At 47.8% G+C, this 18,242-nt stretch overlaps 8 protein-coding genes across 8 annotated transcripts; 7 read left to right on the top strand and 1 right to left on the bottom strand.

Annotated features, from left to right (window-relative positions):
* Positions 1–310: 310 nt before the first annotated feature.
* On the top strand, positions 311–1,307 carry BT62DRAFT_881844 (uncharacterized protein; the record flags this gene model as incomplete). The annotated part of the gene is made up of 5 exons (XM_043182683.1): positions 311–400; positions 451–687; positions 735–796; positions 911–1,100; positions 1,164–1,307. Coding segments are annotated over 5 exons (723 nt in total), but the record flags the coding sequence as incomplete, so codon positions are not given.
* A 444-nt stretch (positions 1,308–1,751) lies between these two features.
* BT62DRAFT_881848 (mitochondrial carrier) lies at positions 1,752–4,857 on the top strand (the record flags this gene model as incomplete). The annotated part of the gene is made up of 17 exons (XM_043182684.1): positions 1,752–1,921; positions 1,975–2,178; positions 2,229–2,318; positions 2,371–2,423; positions 2,479–2,600; positions 2,656–2,776; positions 2,827–2,845; positions 2,898–3,190; positions 3,240–3,291; positions 3,454–3,584; positions 3,642–3,769; positions 3,826–3,851; positions 3,909–4,160; positions 4,236–4,270; positions 4,325–4,408; positions 4,464–4,573; positions 4,699–4,857. The coding sequence occupies 17 exons, from the start codon at positions 1,752–1,754 to the stop codon at positions 4,855–4,857; spliced, it is 2,049 nt and encodes a 682-aa protein (XP_043045745.1).
* A 508-nt stretch (positions 4,858–5,365) lies between these two features.
* Positions 5,366–6,924, top strand: BT62DRAFT_999998 (uncharacterized protein; the record flags this gene model as incomplete). The annotated part of the gene is made up of 6 exons (XM_043190862.1): positions 5,366–5,629; positions 5,686–5,735; positions 5,790–5,898; positions 5,949–6,308; positions 6,361–6,540; positions 6,595–6,924. 6 exons carry the CDS (start codon positions 5,366–5,368, stop codon positions 6,922–6,924), a joined length of 1,293 nt encoding a protein of 430 aa, XP_043045744.1.
* Positions 6,925–7,388: 464 nt separating this feature from the next.
* Positions 7,389–7,916, top strand: BT62DRAFT_1071407 (uncharacterized protein; the record flags this gene model as incomplete). Its single annotated transcript, XM_043178750.1, has 4 exons — positions 7,389–7,505; positions 7,560–7,651; positions 7,711–7,789; positions 7,845–7,916. 4 exons carry the CDS (start codon positions 7,389–7,391, stop codon positions 7,914–7,916), a joined length of 360 nt encoding a protein of 119 aa, XP_043045743.1.
* Positions 7,917–8,129: 213 nt separating this feature from the next.
* On the bottom strand, positions 8,130–10,411 carry BT62DRAFT_977828 (molybdenum cofactor biosynthesis prote; the record flags this gene model as incomplete). The annotated part of the gene is made up of 8 exons (XM_043189303.1): positions 8,130–8,833; positions 8,859–9,030; positions 9,086–9,309; positions 9,361–9,587; positions 9,638–9,758; positions 9,811–9,978; positions 10,034–10,148; positions 10,319–10,411. The coding sequence occupies 8 exons, from the start codon at positions 10,409–10,411 to the stop codon at positions 8,130–8,132; spliced, it is 1,824 nt and encodes a 607-aa protein (XP_043045742.1).
* A 21-nt stretch (positions 10,412–10,432) lies between these two features.
* BT62DRAFT_1071405 (uncharacterized protein) lies at positions 10,433–12,249 on the top strand (the record flags this gene model as incomplete). The annotated part of the gene is made up of 6 exons (XM_043178749.1): positions 10,433–10,741; positions 10,797–10,913; positions 10,968–11,351; positions 11,410–11,734; positions 11,786–11,940; positions 11,993–12,249. 6 exons carry the CDS (start codon positions 10,433–10,435, stop codon positions 12,215–12,217), a joined length of 1,515 nt encoding a protein of 504 aa, XP_043045741.1. The 3' UTR covers positions 12,218–12,249.
* Positions 12,250–12,317: 68 nt separating this feature from the next.
* BT62DRAFT_291622 (NIPSNAP-domain-containing protein) lies at positions 12,318–13,887 on the top strand. The gene is made up of 9 exons (XM_043180383.1): positions 12,318–12,426; positions 12,482–12,584; positions 12,634–12,679; positions 12,734–12,896; positions 12,952–13,121; positions 13,182–13,283; positions 13,334–13,406; positions 13,454–13,666; positions 13,720–13,887. Exons 1-8 carry the CDS (start codon positions 12,358–12,360, stop codon positions 13,520–13,522), a joined length of 795 nt encoding a protein of 264 aa, XP_043045740.1. The 5' UTR covers positions 12,318–12,357; the 3' UTR covers positions 13,523–13,666; positions 13,720–13,887.
* Positions 13,888–14,035: 148 nt separating this feature from the next.
* Positions 14,036–18,081, top strand: BT62DRAFT_977827 (uncharacterized protein; the record flags this gene model as incomplete). The annotated part of the gene is made up of 21 exons (XM_043189302.1): positions 14,036–14,117; positions 14,173–14,262; positions 14,317–14,331; positions 14,383–14,570; positions 14,628–14,781; positions 14,839–15,081; positions 15,136–15,215; positions 15,263–15,345; positions 15,400–15,591; positions 15,710–15,915; positions 15,966–16,081; positions 16,187–16,364; positions 16,440–16,498; positions 16,558–16,666; positions 16,717–16,945; positions 17,007–17,024; positions 17,082–17,167; positions 17,223–17,288; positions 17,425–17,498; positions 17,560–17,890; positions 17,921–18,081. 21 exons carry the CDS (start codon positions 14,036–14,038, stop codon positions 18,079–18,081), a joined length of 2,760 nt encoding a protein of 919 aa, XP_043045739.1.
* Positions 18,082–18,242: the final 161 nt, after the last annotated feature.

Here is an 18,242-nt window from a genome sequence, read left to right as displayed (position 1 = left end):
GCTGCTTTCGGCCGTACCCCTTTCAACTCCTCAACTTAGGTGAAATTCTCGTAGCGGTTCTCCCCGAGGAGCTGGTGAAGGGATCGCCTGTTGGTTTTGCTGCAACAGGACATGTCGGTGCGCCGCGTTGCAATATATTCAGGGAAGATTTCATTTATTCTTTCTCGCAGCGCACTTCAATTTGAATGATGAATACTTGCCATACAAGTACGCAATTGGTCAAGTGTTCCTTGATGTACGCTTTGTGCCTTTTTTCAGCCTTTCCCCCCTCTAAGCGGACCACATGTAGAAAAACAAGCAAATCGAGACCGTTGTCAATAAGCTTCATGAAATTGACAGCCAATTTCGATTTTTTCAGATGGAACTCCTAGCAGGGAAACCCGAGTATGTTGTCACACATGTTGGTCCGAATGTTATCATTCTGTGTTCTCAGCTCATTCTATACCCCAGCATGAGTCGAGTTGTCGCTTTACGTTTGATTTCTCTCAAGTATATTGGAACTCGCGATTGCATCCGGAGCACGACCGAATTGTAAAACTGTTGGACCCCTCAGACGTATTGGCAGACGTCTTCGCGGGTGTCGGTCCCTTTGCTATACCAGCTGCCAAACTTGGATGTGGCATCTTTGCAAATGATCTCAATCCGAACAGCGCGAAATATCTTTCTCAGAATGTGGTTAATAATAACGTGAGCATCAAGTAACATGAGTTAACGTTGACTTATACACATCTTAGGTGGCAGAACTTGTACGAGTGTCTTGTGAGGATGGCCGGAGCTTCATTCGAGATGTCTTCATGTGGCCGATCGAAAATCCTTTTCAGCCATATACTGGTCCTCGAAAGAGCAAGACACTGGAACGAAAGCTACAGAAGCAAGCGGCCAAAAACTCGTTGATCCCCCAAGATGAAAGCGATCATGTCACCTTACCACTCCGCCAAACAATCACCCATTTAGTGATGAATTTGCCGGATTCAGCGATTAGCTTTTTGGATGCCTTCCAAGGGGTGCTTTCCACACCAGTCCTCATTGAGCATTACACAAGAATGCCCATGATACATTGCCATTGCTTTACTCGGGAGCTCGAAGAAGACAGAGCCCGAGTCGACATTCTCAAGGTGGGCATTTTTCCGTGGACATTTTATCGTGCCTGACCGTTTCTATAGCGAGTTGAACAAGTCCTGGGCCATCCTGCATCAGAAGATGTTTGCATCGTGCATGTACGATCCGTAGCACCTGGTAAGGAGATGTACTGCATAAGCTTCAGGTTACCTCGGGAAGTAGCCCTGGGCGAGGTGGCGGAGTCCTAGGAAGCGTGTTGCTACTCGTGTAGATAAGAATTACGAATACGTTGAACGCTTTGGATAACGGGAGATGGACGGAGGCACCCGGAAGATATCGGTACGCTCTGGTTGAGTCATGGATGAGTTTTTTTAAGTTCTAACTGGCGAAAAGGGCTAAAATTGAGCGGGAATGCGGGAGAAAGGTCCCATATTTTCTTGCATGCAAAATGAATGGTAAGGAAAGGAAATTGCTGAAAATATTTCGAGGAAGAGGCAGCCGCCTTGTTCCGATATTGTTCCGTTTCGCAATTTTGACACGAGTCACATGGTCTGAATTAGGAGATTAACCCCGCATCTTCAGGCTCAGAGCCCACAGAAAACACGATCGCAGCGTAAATTTCTCTCCTCTCTACCTCCACCGTCGCTCTCTTCCACGATACCCCTCCCCCACTACCTTGGACAACGACCAGCATGGTGTTCCCCACCATTTTCCCAATTGCTCATTGCGATGACGCCAACTCGTCCTCTCTTGCTGCCAGCGCTCTCAAATCCGTTCGAACCGCCGTAGCTGTGCCAGAGTCCGAGCTTAGGCGATGGCGACGAACATTCGATGCCAACTCAAAGGACGTCAGCGGTGACAAGTAAGTCCTTCTGCTCACCTGGAATATTTAGTATGTGACGTTGCATCTACCAGGTACTTGGATCCTGAAAGCTTCGTCAACGCTATTGCCCCAAGAGATGACTCGTCAAAAATCGGTCGAGCCCAGTTTTCCATTCTTTTCCGTGTGGCCGACACCGCAAAACGGGGCTTGGTTTCCTGGGAGGACTTTGTGGTCTTCCAAACCGGTTTGAAGCGCCCCGATGCTGACTACTGGATGGCATTCCAGTACTTTGACGTGTCGGTATTGCGGCATTTTGATTCCGAAATATTGCTCATATTTTATTTAGTGACGGCTCGGGTTTCATCGACTTCGACGAGTTCAAGTCTGTTTACAGTGCCAACATCCCCCCAGGCTCGATTCCTTTTGACTTCAATTGGTAACTTATTTTTTTCTGTATTGACTCTGTCAATTCATTAACCCATCACCAGTGACTGGGTTAAACTCTATCTCGGGAAAAAGAACGGAACACGTGTATTGGGATGTAAGTGTCCGCTACGCCTTGAATTGTATCATCATTAATGATGTCTTTCCTAAAGATAACGAGTTTACGCAACTTATGAAGGGTTTGCAGGGCGAGCGTCTTCGGCAAGCCTTTAGATATTTAGACACGGACCAGGACGGATTTATTAGGCCCGAACAGTTTAAGCAAATCATTCTAGTATGTTTTACGATTCGTGGAACCTTAACTAACCTTCTGAACAACTCTTTTGCAGGAAATTGCTGGACATAAATTGTCGGATGCAGTTATAGACAGGTTACCGACCCTTTGCACACTTACTCCAGGACAACGCATATCTTATTCGGAAGTAATCGCTTTCCATAATGTTATTAGAGGTTTGTGGTTCCATACTGCATCGAAATATGTATTAAAATACTGGCACCAGAAATGGATATGGTGGAGCGGTACGCTACATTTTCACCAGTGTCATCCATAGCGTTCTCACTTTGCATACAGTATCATTCGTGAGGCGACTGCGAAGAGCAAAGATGGGAGGATTGACCAATCAGATTTTCTTAACTACTCCGCGTCAAGCTCTCGTTACTCCTTATTTACTCCCATGGAGGCCTCCATCATCTTCCACTTTGCAGGTCGTGGAAGCAGTACTCAGCGTCTAGCACTGATTGATTTCGCTCAATTGCTTGACCCAAGGTGGAAGGCCCCTCGCGAGGAGATGGAGACTAAGGCTCCTCATACAGAATCTTTCCTGAATTCGGTGCTCCATTCCTCCTACAATTTTGTATTGGGCGGTCCGTGAAATCGTCCTTTTGCGATACTTCGTTCACTCACAAAGCATAGGCATGGCTGGTGCATTCGGTGCTACGATTGTGTACCCTATCGATATGGGTAAGTGCTTAACTTTGGGGGTTCTTCAGGCCACTGATGCTTTCTTTAGTTAAGGTACGTGTATTCCAGTTGTGGTGACCATATTTCTCAGCCGATCTGTTCTTTAGACACGGTAAGCGAAAGGCGGCTTTCAGGCGATGATGCAGGACCTAAATGGTATCATTAGCATGCAAAATCAACGGAGCACCGTTGTTGGACAGCTTCTTTACAAAAACAGCATTGACTGTGCGCAAAAGATCTTCCGTAACGAAGGGTTTCTTGGATTCTATCGTGGTCTTGGACCTCAGCTTATTGTATGTAGAGCGGCATTTTATTCGCTGGGGACGTAGTTTTCATCTTTGTTATAGGGTGTAGCGCCAGAGAAGGCCATCAAGTTAACTGTCAATGACCTTGTTCGTTCCAAGACTATGGATCCTGAGACGGGACGTATCAAATTGTACTGGGAGCTAGTGGCTGGTGGCACTGCCGGAGGATGCCAAGTGGTGCGTGCAATGCCTTGATCCAATGAATTGATTGATTGATATCGGTCAACTATCAGGTTTTCACCAACCCTTTGGAGATTGTGTGCGTACAAATCAGCCCTTTTGAGAACGTTCGATCAACTGAGGTGGGTTGCTACAGAAAAATCCGTCTACAGGTTCAAGGTGAGACCGCTAAGCTTGAGGGAGCGGTCCCGAGGGGCGCTGTCCACATCATTCGGCAACTTGGTGTCCTCGGTTTGTATAAAGGAGCTAGCGCATGCCTAATGCGCGACATCCCTTTCTCTGCAATCTACTTTCCAGCCTACGGTCACTTGAAGTCCGACGTGTTCAACGAAGGGTATAATGGCAAGCAACTATCGTTTTTAGAGACGTTATGTGCTGCTGGTATTGCGTAAGCATCTTTGTTGCCACCTGATTGACACACTTAATTGATCGATGCACATGCGTACTCTTGTTGATGAAACAGCGGTATGCCAGCGGCATATTTCACGACACCTGCAGGTATGGAGCTTCCATGAGGCTATGCACCCTCGCATCTGATTGACTGAAATTTAGACGTTGTGAAGACTCGTCTTCAAGTAGAGGCCAGAAAAGGACAAACACACTATAAAGGGCTTCAAGACGCGTTCGTGAAGATATGTGTGTACTTTTCTTCTGATACACAAGACCGATCGTTGACATTGTTACGTGCAAGATCGAGAGGAAGGTTTCAAAGCCTTATTCAAAGGAGGCCCAGCTCGTATCCTTCGGAGTAGTCCTCAGTTTGGATTCACGCTATTGGCCTACGAGGAGCTCAAGAAATCGGTAAGTGAATCAAAGGCTCACATCTAACTGGGTGTTCTGACAAGTGTTGATGGAACTTTAATTTAGTTGCCTGTGAGTAAAACCCTTGGCGGCCCGCTAAACCTGATTGGCTGATAACTCTGCAGTATCCGTGGGCAGAAGCACCACCAAAGGTTGAGACCGTTTTGACGTCCCGTCGAGACGAATTGTCTAGGATACGCGCGCGCAACGCGCTGAAAATCCTCTTGGATGTAAATGGGGACTTCGGTAGACGCGCATCGGCGCTTAAGGTAGAAGGTAGATAGACCGGTGTCAATATATTGAATATACTGATTACGGCTGGCTACAGCGGTTGACCAATGGCGAAGTGAGACCCAAGCGAAGGGAATAATCTAATTAGAATGGCGTATATATTGGCCCTGGAGACACCGAGATGGCCAGTGTGATGGCCAGTGACAATTCCGGCTCATCCGATCGTTTGGGACCCATGCCTGGGAGTACCTCAAAAACCGCTGGCTTCGATGTCCTGTTCTCTCACCCTTTCTCATCCTTTGTCCTCACCTTTCGTTCTTTTCGTTTTCGTTTTCTCCCTCCCTTTCTTTTATTCTTTAGCGGTGCGTCTGCATATCTATCGCGACACTTGTGCATCATAATTTAACGGACTGACCCACAGAGCGCTTGCCCTCAAGCTTCCCGCACATTGTCCCATTTTCACTGCAAGACAGTTACAGCGCGTAGACCGCTTCTTTCGTTCTTCAATTCGGTTTTCGTTTGAACACACACCGGCGTTCTTTGTAGTCCACTCTTTTCATCATGAAGTCAATTGTCTTTGGTCTAGCTCTGGCAAGTACTGCTGCCGCTCAGGTGGCGAACGGTGCAGTGTCTATGGTTCCTGCGACCCCAACTCCGGTCGATAATGGTGCCGCGGCGTACTCCGCCCCTACTGCAGCTCCTTCCTCTTCCAGTTTCTATGATGTGATGCCCTACGACTCGTACATGAGCGGGGGATACAAATCACTGGAGTGTGGATATGGTTATTACAAGAATAGTGATGGTTCCTGTCAGACTGAGTCGTGGGTGCGTATTTTTATTAATATTGCTCCAAAATCAAAAGTCTGAATTATAAATTAAAGTACGATAGCACCGCCGTGCAGGGGTGTTACGCCACTACAATTATCATTAAGTACGTTGGCTAAGCGTTTGGCTTCTTGTGCTCCTCTTATGTCGATCCTGCTAGTAACGGTGGAGGATATGGCTACCAGTCGGACTGCAATCAATATGTTTCAACAATTACTCAGACTATGACTGAGACTGAGACGGCGTACAACACGGTGACTTATACTGCAGTATGTACATGTGGTCCTTCTCGAGTCATCGATTTTCTTATGCTTCGCAGACTGAGACGCAAGTTGTCCCTACTACGGTCGTTCAATACGTTACACAAACGCAGACTGACGTTCAAATGGTGACACAAACTGCTGTCGTGACCTCTGTGAAGATGGTCCCGACTACGCAAGTCTTGATGTCAACAGAAACCATCGACCAAACCTCGGTGATCGACCACACTCTTACAGCCACAGAGACTCAGACTCAGACTAACGTCTACACCCAGACTGAAGTCCAGACTGCTACTGCTACTGCCACTGAAACTCAAAAGGAGACGGAAACAGACTTTGTCACCATGACCGAAGTTTCGACTGTTGTGTATCCAACCACGTACACCAGTGTATGGGTTAGCACACAGGTTATTGACAACGTGCGTATGCTTAAATGACTATTACCGTAATAATGCTGATTTTCTTGTACAGACTCAGACCGTATTACAGACCCAGACTGCCACTCTCACCGATCAGATGACAGTTGTGCAAACCGCGACTGCAACGCTGAAGCAGACAGAAACAGATGTTGTCACTCAAACTGAAGTGTCGACTGTTGTCTATCCCACCACGTACACCAGTGTCTGGGTCAGTACGCAGGTCATTGACAACGTAGGCTTAGGATATCTTCTTCTTTCAAGACGACATGCTAAATCTTCTGTTCAGACCAAAACTGTCCTGCAAACCCAAACCGCAACCGTCACAGACCAAATGACTGTCCTTCAAACCTCCACGGCGACGGCGATAGCGACTCAGACAGAGACTGCCACGGCTACTACGACGCAGCAAGTGTACAACACTGGTCTCTCTGATTGTTTGGGCAAGTGCAAGTCATCTTGGTCACTTACCACCGGCAACAGTGATCCATACAACACGTATGCTTCTGCTGCTACTTCGTCGGTGTCCTGGAACACTTCAAGCTCAAGTGCTCTTGCTGCACAAGTCACGTATGGTGCATCCGGTAGCTCATACGGTGGTTCGTATGGCGGATATTAAAGCATTTCTCATCCAACTGTATTTACATCGCTATAACGTCTCAAATTTACGCTTGTAGAGATTTTTGATTTGCTTCGGCGTACATGGACTGCCTTCATACACCATGGACTTGATCTATACCACTGATTTTTCGATTTTCGGACTGCCCTTAATAGTATTTCGGTGCTTAATTCGGTTCGCAAGAGGTTTCATAGGGTCGATTCCCCTGTTCACTTTTATTACTTAGTTTGCCTTAAGCACAATGTTTACTTTTCGCTATACTTATGGGAAAATGGGATGTTTTGAGAAGCGCGTTACGTTCATTCCTCTTTTCTTCCACAGACCACTTGGCAGCACTTGGTGCCGCTAAGTCACATTGAGTCGCGCCTTGCTTGCGACATCTGTTGACGTTGTGATTGCTGATTAAACGCAGTTGACTGCCGATCCGCGCGCAGCACTTCTCTTCCCCCAAGTCGATAACAGAAATGCCTCTTTATATCGCCGACGAAAGCTTCACAGCATCCACACCACAGCCAGTAGAAATCAAGCACGATTACTTGATCTTCTACTCGTCCATCGTTGATGGTCAGCTCTGGTGCCCGGTAAAGATGTCTTGGCACATTTGAGATTGAGCGCTAACGCCTTAACTACCACAGGACTGTCGAGTAGTTGATGGGCTCATCAAGGATACCTTTGGATCAGACAAATCTCCGAGCGCATTGATCGTCTATGTGGGAGACAGGCCAAGGTTGGTCTCGTTTTCCCAGGTAATGGAAATATCCATGCTCACATCCATTTCTCCGACAGGTGGAAAACGCCAACCAACGGGTTTCGGGGGGATCCTTGGAAAATCGAGTCCATCCCTACAGTTGTCAAATTAAAAGATGTATATCGTCCGAACTCTCGTTGTGTTCCAGGTGAGCTAATATAACATCTTGCAGGGCATCGAAGCAGCGCGCCTTGTGGATAGTGAAATTTCAGCGGGCCTTCAAGAATTTATCCACTCCACCTGAGCCAGCTCTGCAACGGTAACGAATGCAGTGTGCTACATGAATCATAAGAATGACGCGTCTTCGTGTTTTATTGATTGATCACCACAAAGTTATTACAAGTCTGCAGCTCTCTACACAAACCCAAAGAATTAGATAGGCTTATGATTGTTTCTGATTCTATATATACCCGTAGGAGAGTAATTTAGACGGCGCAAGATCAATCACGGTATCGGCTCATCTGTTTCGAACGAAATCCCCGCTCTTACCACCCGATTTCTCCGTTACAACAATCTCTCCGATCTCCATCTCCTTCCCTGCCACAGCCTTCAGCATGTCCCATACGGTCAGCAAACCAACCGACACGGCAGTCAAAGCTTCCATTTCCACGCCGGTTTTGGCATCACAAGACACCGTCGCACGGCACAGAACGCTGTGACGTTGGCTGTCGTGAGCTGGGGCTTCGAGTGTCAACGTTACCGAAACGTTCGACAATTGAAGGGGATGACAAAGTGGGATGAGGTCTGATGTCTTCTTGGACCCCATTATGGCTGCAAGCTGTGCGATGGTAAGCGTATCGCCTTTTCGGTGAACTTTCTGTTTGGCCTTCTCCAATGCCGTCGAGGGTTCTTCGCCATCTGGGTACGTCGAAGCCAGGAGTTCATAAGCAATGAGAGGGATGAAGATACGTCCGCTTGCTGTGGCTATACGCCGTGTAACCTCCTTCAATGACACATCGACCATGTTAGCCCGTCCACTGTCGTTGAGGTGAGTGAGGCAAGGTGCCGATGCTGATGCCGCTAAGCTGTAGTGCCGACATCGAAGACCATGTGGTTTGAGATTGATCTTTGAACTGGACAGACAGGAAAATGAAAAGGCAGACGGACCTAATAGTGGGTATGACATTAGAAACATTGTCAAACTCATCAAAGACTTGTCTACTGGATCAATAAATGGGCACTCAACCGCCTATCAGAATCATCGGGCGATTCGTAATTACATCGATATCTTCCATGTTTGCATGCTTCTCCTGTTTGCCAGATACGGCTTTACCGATAGCCTGAAGCAGTTGACCGTCGGTAGCGCCGTTTCGCATTGCATCTCGTAGAGATATTTCCTTCGCATCGAATAGACATACCTGCCAAAAAGGTCAAATTTCCCGAGCAATGATACAGGCTAAAGAGGTACCCGACCTTGATCTGGCCGTCTGCTGTTATCCTCAGGCGATTGCACGAGGAGCAAAAGTGATCTGACATGCTGCTGATAAAGCCAAAATTTCCCTTGTAACCTGGAACTCTCCATGAACGGGCAGTATCGTTCACTTCATCGGAGATTCTTTGAACATCAGGGTGACGCAGGATGATTTTATCGAGCAGTACATTTGATGGAACCATCTTGCGTTTATCCCAAGCATTGCCTACATGTAGAGATCAATGTGACTTCGAGTCGAATACGGAGTTACACGGACCTGTGAACGGCATGAATTCGATGAATCTGACAGATAGCACTCGCTCTTTTGTCATTTCAATGAAGTCAAGTACCTCCGAATCATTGAGGCCCTTAACGACGACGACGTTCAGCTTTACAGAAACAAGTGCCTGCGACACGAGGGCGACATCCAAAGCTTTCAGAACATATTCATGGCCTCTTCGCCGAGTCATGAACTCAAACTTATACGGATCCAAAGTATCCAAGCTTTGAAGTAGTCAGATTTCATACACGTAACAAAACACGACATCTCTAACCTTATATTGAGATGAGTCAAACCTCGGTCAATGAAGGCTGGTAGTCTTCTTGAAAGAACAAGTCCATTTGTAGTCATCGCTATGGATCGTAAACCATATGGACGCAGTCCATTCAGACCGGCTAGTGCAAATTAAATAACGAGGGAAGGACGGCGATGAGAAGAAAGACAGACCGATGATCTCGTTCAGACCTTTCCGGACTGTTGGTTCTCCACCGGTCAATCGTATCTTTGTAACACCACTTTTAACAAATAACGCCGCAAGACGAAGAACTTCTTCGTTCGTGAGAAGATGACTTTCAGGGGACAATTCAGTTCCTTCTTCAGGCATGCAGTAAAAACCTGAGTACCTACGTCTTGAGACACGATTCCATGAATGAGTGCTGAGATAACGTACATCGCAAATTGCACCTCTCTGTGAGAGAGATACGCAAATAGTCGTGTCGTCGGCGGAAAGTGTCGATTAATGCGGGTGAGAAGGGAGAGACGGCATCGATGTGAGATATTCTGGCCTGTACAATTGTCGGTAATGACAGCGACCGTCCAGCTCCCCTTACCTGTGCTTGAGACTTGAGATCCGAGTGCAGACACAGTGAGGTCGTAAGGGTGCGCCGATGAGCCGCCCAACAACGGATTCTTCTTGACTGCATGGTCGTAATCATTGAGCACTGTTCTGTTTTACAGGGACGACATTGATAGCTGGCACGGGCAGCTCGCTGGTCGTGGCATGAAGAATCAAAAAGGTTGATGCGAACGTAAGCACGAAAGCTTCCATAGGGGCGTGTCCTGGACCCTCATGTTGAGATATTTTTTCTGGCCACTGGTATTTCTTCTGCTCTCTCTTTTGCTGGGTTCTTTCCGGTTAGGCGTCGCACCGTCGTTTCCTGCGACATATGTCAAGAGTGGAGTAAACAGCTCTTTCAGACGGGCTGGGTTTCCTGGTTCTGATCCAAATGGACACCCTGATACCACCGCGGTGATTCTGAACTGGTCTCGGTTTCCCAACGTCATCAAAATAGTTTCTCTACTCTGTGGTCCTTCCCTTGAGAATACCATCCATACTGTCTTTGTGTGGAACAACAGTCCTAATCAAATCTTTGAAGCTGTTTGCTTTTCTTATGTTCATCTTATATTCTCTCAAAGTCACGTCTTCGTAACAGGATTTCGCTCCATGTATAGGGAGTAGGCTAAAGGTGTACAACTCACCTACTAATCTGTACTTCCAAGCCAGATTCGTGGCATGTGCTCGAGCGTCCACGGCTTTTTGTTTCGTTCAGGTGCGTGTTTTTCGTACCGTCCGGTGCTGTCGGTCACTCAAGCATGTTTTCTAGGATGATGACTACATAGTATTACCTGAAGTCATCCTTGCGATGCGCGCACGTATGTCTCCGTCATCTAAGACAGGCATACATTTGCTGCCTCCACACGAACTACTATCAAGTCAACTGCGAAGACTTGACGTCGGATCAAGCGTCCATACATCCTTCGCCTGGCTCGGCCACGGAGCAATGCTTCCTCGATCCCTTGCCGTAGATTTTCTATCTCTTTTGAGACTTCTTCAGTTTACAGAAGATGAAATGAAGATGGCTGACAATTACTTTACGATTTTACGCAATGAATATCCGGAAGTCTGGTTTGATCAGGGCATTGAACTCCAGGGCGGCAAGCCGTTTACAGTAGGCACCGAAGGGAACGAACGAAATCGAAAACATATCGTGAGCTTTGGTTGCTGTACCTCATATCAGTTTTTCATCTGATATTTTTGACTCCCAGAACAGGGCTACGGAGCTTCTTTCCTCGGTTATTGCCTGCGAGGAGACTCCCTGTCTACCCGGTGCTGGGGATATTCCGTATATTCAATACAGTACGCCGGATTTGCCAAGGACACCTGTCTCTCGCACGCCTTGCAGGGGACTGTCTTGTGTTCTAGAAACTTCAATCAGACTTCTTCCTGGGACTGTCGATGCACCCGCTTTGGGCATCTTTACTCGAGAAGACAACGGTGTTCTCTCGGAAGAAAATACTCACAACCATTTGTTTTATCCTCTATCCCATGCCGTTGATGGTCGAGCAGATACTGCATTCCGCAGCTTAACAGGTGAAGTACCGTTCCAAACATCAAGGTTCAGCGGATTGAGCTAGTCCTTAGGTGGAAAGAAGGGGGATGCAATATCTTTAGATATGCTGCGAAACCTGGATAGTTCCTGGGCAGAAATTCACATGGTAATTTTGACGGATAATGCTACGGTGGCGATTCTTCATAAGTCGCAATTTGAAATGTTCTCCCCTTTCACTAAGTCATGGGTACGCATTTTCATCACTGTACTGGCTGGTGTCATTAATTGTAAAAGATCAGGTGTCTATTGTTCATGATATCTCCTGCGTCGACATAGCGGGCGGATCATATGCACCACCAGCTATGACTGAGTGCAGTATTCTTATGGCATCACCGGAAATTGGTGACCAGAAACATGTAGACGATATCAATGAGCGTTCTTTCAGAGTCGTACTTTCAGAGGATATGGTTGATTCAGAAAAGTGGTGTATATACGAGATATGGATGCGTGGTATTCCCAAGTAGAACACGCTAATTACTCAGAGCGTGAAAAGTGCTATTAGGATCGCGCGTAACCCTAACCCTATTCCTGCGGAAATACGTCACGAACTGATTGGAGTTATAGCGGGGTTTCACTCACGCACGGCTCTTGACTTTCTACCACAATGTATCGCTCTTCAGCCACCAGAGCGGCATCTTCTCTTGCTGCGACACGTCGATCCATTTCAGTTCAGGTAGCTATCTACAGTGAGGCAAATGTTTTCAGATTCCAATCTCACGGCAACCCAGTCTTTGTTACACGGTTCTCCAGAGGCCAAGAAGGCCGGTGAGGTTGACATCCTCCAGCATTCCCGTCTTGTTGGTCGCGGCAAGTACGTTCATGGCTTTGAAGGTAAGCATCCTGTCGTTTCGTAAATGGTGACGTGTCTGGAATCCACCAGTACACCGCGTCAAGTCCGACAAGACGGATGAGTATAAAGTCGCAGCGTAAGCAAACCCTTATTACTCACCGATATCCTGTTTTTTTTGACTTCTGAGTAGCGAGAAATATTACACAGGCCTCCTTAAGGATCCTGACATGAAAGTGAAGTTGACAGGTAGCTGGGAGACCCTTGTTGGGGAGCAAGACACGTTCTTTCATATCCTTGAATATGAGAACTATGGTGGATACGACAAGTCGAGCGCACTGGCACGGACATCGGAGGTATATTTGCTGCTGACTCAACGCGATGTCTTAAAGATCATGGAGATGTTTATAGCACTTGAAAGCGTATCAGGCGATGTTGCCGTTCATCAATTCACGGTTCTCTCAGTTGAACCAGGAGTTTGCGTTCTTCCCGACTGCTCCACCGCGCGCGCAAGGCGGTATTTTCGAGCTGCGATCATATCAGTTGAAAGCAGGCACTTTGTTGGAATGGGAACACACCTGGTTCGTTTCCAATGGACCACCTGTTTCTATTCGGAATAAAAATTGACGCGTCTGTATTAGGCGAAGAGGCATCGAGGCACGGCGCAAGCACGTCGCTCCAGTCGGCGCGTGGTTCTCGCAGGTTGGACGACTCAACCAGGTACACCATATGTGGCAGTATCCGTAAGTGCCTTTTATAGGTTCGAGACCGACGCTCATCTCTCTCGGCGCAGAAACCTGGCGACTCGTAAAGAGACGAGAGAGAATGCATGGCAAGTTGATGGGTGGGCAGAAACCGTAGACAAGGTGCGTTTTGATAGATTTGGTTAGCTCCGCTCAAACGGCTATTTCAGACGTCGCAATTGGCCAAATTTATGGATGCGTTCATTCTCGCCCCTCTACCGTACAGCCCACTGAAGTAAGGGTCGAGACAGTCAGGAACCAGCGCATAATGAATGGGCTGTCACAGACACAGATCTCTGGCGGTGGCTGACTGTGCGCTTTGCATGACATGGGGTAAGATAAAAGTGACCAGCTTGTATTAACATGCGATTCAACGGCGATATGTGAATATACAACTCTTTTTTTTAGGACTGACAATGAAGCGAAGCGATGTCAGAAGGGACCGAGTGGCAACCATGTTCTGCCGTTGAGCAGCACGGCAGCCGACGGTGATTGCAAGCGTCCACTCGCATCAAAGTCAGGACGGAAAATACATCACATCAACAAAGCTCGGACATGTCGCCCGATCGGCTCATGTCGGACCGGAGTCAACGCTGATTGGCTCGTCAAATTCCATGTTACGTTCGGCACGTGAGTTTGAAGAGAAACATGACTTCGTCCGGGATCGACATCCTATTCGATGTTAATGTCCTTTAATAACCAACTCTAGCTTTCTCTTCCACCACTACTACCAAGTTCCCGTCTTTCCTGACATGGATTGGCACGATTCTGACCCTTCTGACGACGAAGTCAACCATGACTCCCAGGCAGCCTCCAGAAAGAGGAGCAGTAGAGGTATGAGACTCGGCGATTCCGGTTAGGAGTCCCCTGACCTCTTTTTTTTTCGCAGCCTGTGACCAGTGCAGAAAGACAAAGAGCAAATGTGAAAGAGGTGCTGCCGATTCTACTCAGTGTAAAAGTTGTGCGCAGGCAGGAACAGGTCAATATCACCCTTTGTGTTTGTGTGTGAACGCTCATCTTGGTTTTTGGGCAGCTTGCACATTTCTTGGTACGCTCCTACAGAATTCACTCAGCAATGCTTTATGACCTTTTTTCTTAGGCCCGAGCTACAAGCGGGGACCCCCGAAGGGGTACATTCATGCCATTGAGCAGCGGTGGCACCAGGTCGAATCCCTCTTGGGTGCGCTCATGCAATGCAACGATCCTCGTGTGCAGAGCATCGTCGCCGATCTGCGCCAGGACGACCTAGCTCGGGAAATTCTAGGAAGAGTAGATTCAGGTCCTTATGTGAGCCTTCGGGTTTCTTTACTGCGTTTCAGCCGAACCCACTGTCAATGTCTACAGGGTCCTTCCGGTCGTCGAAATCAGCGCTCAGGAGCTACCAAAGAGGACTTCTTTGCGTCTGTCCTGAGGAGTAACGAGACATCTCCTGCGCGGGATCCTTCACGGTCACGAAGACAGTCTAGGGTATCGAGAGAGAAAGTCTCATCAGCTCAAGGCAAGCCCTCGCAGTCTGCTCCGGATCCACGGTAATTGCAATTCGTAGTAACTGCAGATCGAGGACTCTCTGTAGTCCCTACCCAGGAGTGGCAGGATAACCTCGCCGCCCGGCTAACTTCTGGGTTGGCATCCTCGTCGTCATCCACACCGTCTATTTACGGAGCACCTTCTAGTTCTTCCAGTTCCATTGATGGTGCAGAGCCGGCCACCCAGAGACGTCGGCTGAATGCTGCCTCCATTGAGTCCCGTGTTGCAAATCCAGATTGGAGTAGGATGTACACTATGGAACCGTTATCCGGCAAGCATGCCAGTTACGTTGAACCCAGAGCAAGTTCTGATCGCTCAATTATAGAAAGCGAAGATCGTGAATCATTGAAAGACGCCACCGAACATATGGGCCAATTATCTCTGGACGAAAATCAAGAGGTACCGGTTTGTCCATGTTTACCTTGCAGCGTTAATACATGCTTTTCATCAAGCTTCGATATCATGGCAAGGCGAGCGGTCTACATCTTTTGAGTAGGAACTCGCGGACCGATGATCGAAACGATGGAGGCGTATGGTGAGAGTCATCAAGTGCAAGTAATCAGCCTGAATTGAAGCAAATATGATGCAGGAAATTGCCTATGGCAAGGGTCTGGCCACCGTCTAAGGATCATATACTCCATCTCATTCAAGAAGAAGACATCGAAGTGCAGCTACCGCCTTCGCACATCCAGGATCGACTCATCGAACTGTACTTCGTGTACATTCATCCCGTGTTTCCCCTTATACATAAAGGTCGCTTTTTGCGGGAGTACCGTGCCTTGTAGGTGCCATAATTTCTGATTGGAGAAACCGCGCTCATACATGGACAGGAGACAAGGGTATGCAAGATGGACGCAATTGCACGAAAACAGTGACTGGTTTCTGACTTCTTCTAATAGCGAATCGTTACAGCAAGATAGTCCGAGGCCGTCAGAGACTGGATCGTCACCAAAGCCAGAGGCCACGCAGAAACTGTCCGCGATGCTTCTTCTCTCCATGTTCGCTATCACTGCTCGATTTTCTGATCAAGACCTTCCCCTGCCTACCAACGGAAAGATGTGGGAAGCCGGCCGAAATTACCAGGAATCAGCAAGGAACATACTCAGTGAGTTTGGGTCTCTGCAATGATGATTTGATACTCAGACTAGTGAATAGCCAAAATCTTCCACCGTTCCCGACCTACTACCGTTCAAACTCTGCTGCTGTTGGGATATCGCGAGTTTGGAATTGGGAGTATGGAGCAAGGATGGATATATATTGGTATGTCTTGTGTTGTCAGATTATCAACAGACAGTGGTTGACATCGACAATACAGGCATGGCTATACGCATGGTATGATATATTGTTACAAGAATAGACACTTACGGTGCCGACAGGCGATTGATTTGGGACTAAATCGTAACTCCGATCATTGGAAAATTCACGGTGAAGACATGTTCTCACCCGAAGAGACCCAGACTCGACGACAGATCTGGTGGGTATGTACACTCGCGGACAGGTGGGTCATGGTCCCTCAATACTTTAAACAAAGTTTGACGTATGATGTCGATGCAGGTATGGTTCGATATACATGGGTGAGGAAAGGTCTGTTTGAACGTCTCCCGGAACTTACCGCCACCAATTCCACAGGGCGTCCAATTATCATCAGAGATGATGACTTTGATACTCCCTTACCGGAAGTGAACCAAGTGAGTGCGAGCTTCAGGGGTAATAGACAATGAACATTGACGCATCATTTCATGATCAGGCTGATGAGCAACAACCTTGGCGACCGCTACCATCAGATTCGACAAGTGCAGCCTATCCCCCCACTCCCAATGCGGTGATGTACTGTTTCCGCGCCACCGCCACCCTCTGTAACTGTTCCTGCAAAATGATATTCGCGGCTACTAACAGAGACTTCTAGGCGTTATCCTAGGTGCCATAATATCCAAAATCTATCCTGTACGCGCCACACCAGGGGTCTCTCGTCGTGCCTTGCTGTCTAGCTTTGAGTCCCAGCTGGATCAATGGTACATCAGCCTACCTGAGCACCTGCGATATGATACTGCCAATCGGCGTAAAGTCCCGCCGCCGCACATTCTCTTCTTGCACATCAGGTATTGGGGGTCCGTCTTGTTACTGAACCGAGCGTTGTGAGTCATATATGTATTGTTTTTGTCGAGAGATATCTATTCAATGTTTTTTCCTGGCTAGCATTCCTAATTGGAAAGGGTGATTATTTCGTTATTGTATGAGAGTTTGATCCGTGTTACTTACCTTGTTTTTCAGCGGCGAATTCACTTCCCGACATTCCACATTGGAGTTGAAGGCATTTGACCTAGCTCAAGGCGCCGCTAGCCATATTGGTTCCATCGGTAAGTGTGCCGTGCAGTCGGCAATTCTGGCATATTGAAACTTCCCACTCGTCAGTCACGGTATATCGCGAGACGTTTACGCTCAAACGCTGTTCCCCGTTCCTCACATCTTACATATTCAGTGCTGGGTATGTCGTTTCACGAATGCGATTGTTTAACGACGCTTATTACAACTACAGTATTATGCATGTCTTGACATGTTCGTTCATTATTCAATTTTCACTGGGTGATTAAAGGGCTGATCTTTCCTTTCCTAGTAACTTTACGGCCGTCGAATGTCCAGGCATCTCTGGGCTTGCGTCAATGTATGGCGGCACTGAAGGACATGGAGGTATGTTTAGGCAAGAGCCGTGATACGAATCAATGCGGTACTTATAGCATTCTTATAATAGGTAGTTTGGCCCAGTGCCTCACGCGCATGGGATCTACTAAATGGGGTACAACTGACCTTTGACAATGCTCAGACGTCGGAGGATTCAAACTCTCCTGGGCGACATAAACGACAAGCAGACATTGCGTTCGCGCAGGAAAAGTCGTCTGACTATTTGCAGCGAGAGGCGTTTGGAGATCTCAATGGACCCCCGCAGCAAGAACAGACAGAAACAGGGGTACAAGACCTGAGCACGCGGATCATGGCACACATGCTTGGCCTGGATATACCGGGAATCGAACCCTCCACATCGTTTTATCCGGGCTATGAATGGTGGCCCCGGAACGGGCAGAGTCAGGGCTCGCAGCCCATGTCTCCTGTAGTAGCACAAGGGCCCACAGTGGATGCGAATGCCGTGGCTCCGCCGCTGAATGAGTTAGACTTTGGGGGAGGGGGTTCGCGACAGGGCGGCGAGTGGCTGCAAAGTAATGTAGGGGCAGGAGGGCTCCCGTATCCGTATAATTTTAATCAGTATGGGCTATAGACCCCTAGACGCGCTGTAATATACAGTAGCTGCTTGTTGTGAGTTGTGTTGTCCTGTGTATTTTCTTGTCACAATGTATTTCTACGAGAATAGGCGGTGTGACTCAGCCGACGACGAATCTGATCGGAGAGATCGAGATCTATGGGGCACATTATATAAGC

Source organism: Guyanagaster necrorhizus (genome assembly GCF_019112545.1).
Source record: "Guyanagaster necrorhizus MCA 3950 unplaced genomic scaffold BT62scaffold_2, whole genome shotgun sequence".
NCBI lineage: Eukaryota > Fungi > Basidiomycota > Agaricomycetes > Agaricales > Physalacriaceae > Guyanagaster > Guyanagaster necrorhizus.
The sequence above is the reverse complement of the archived record's forward strand: the minus strand, read 5'-3'. Positions and strand labels throughout refer to the sequence as shown.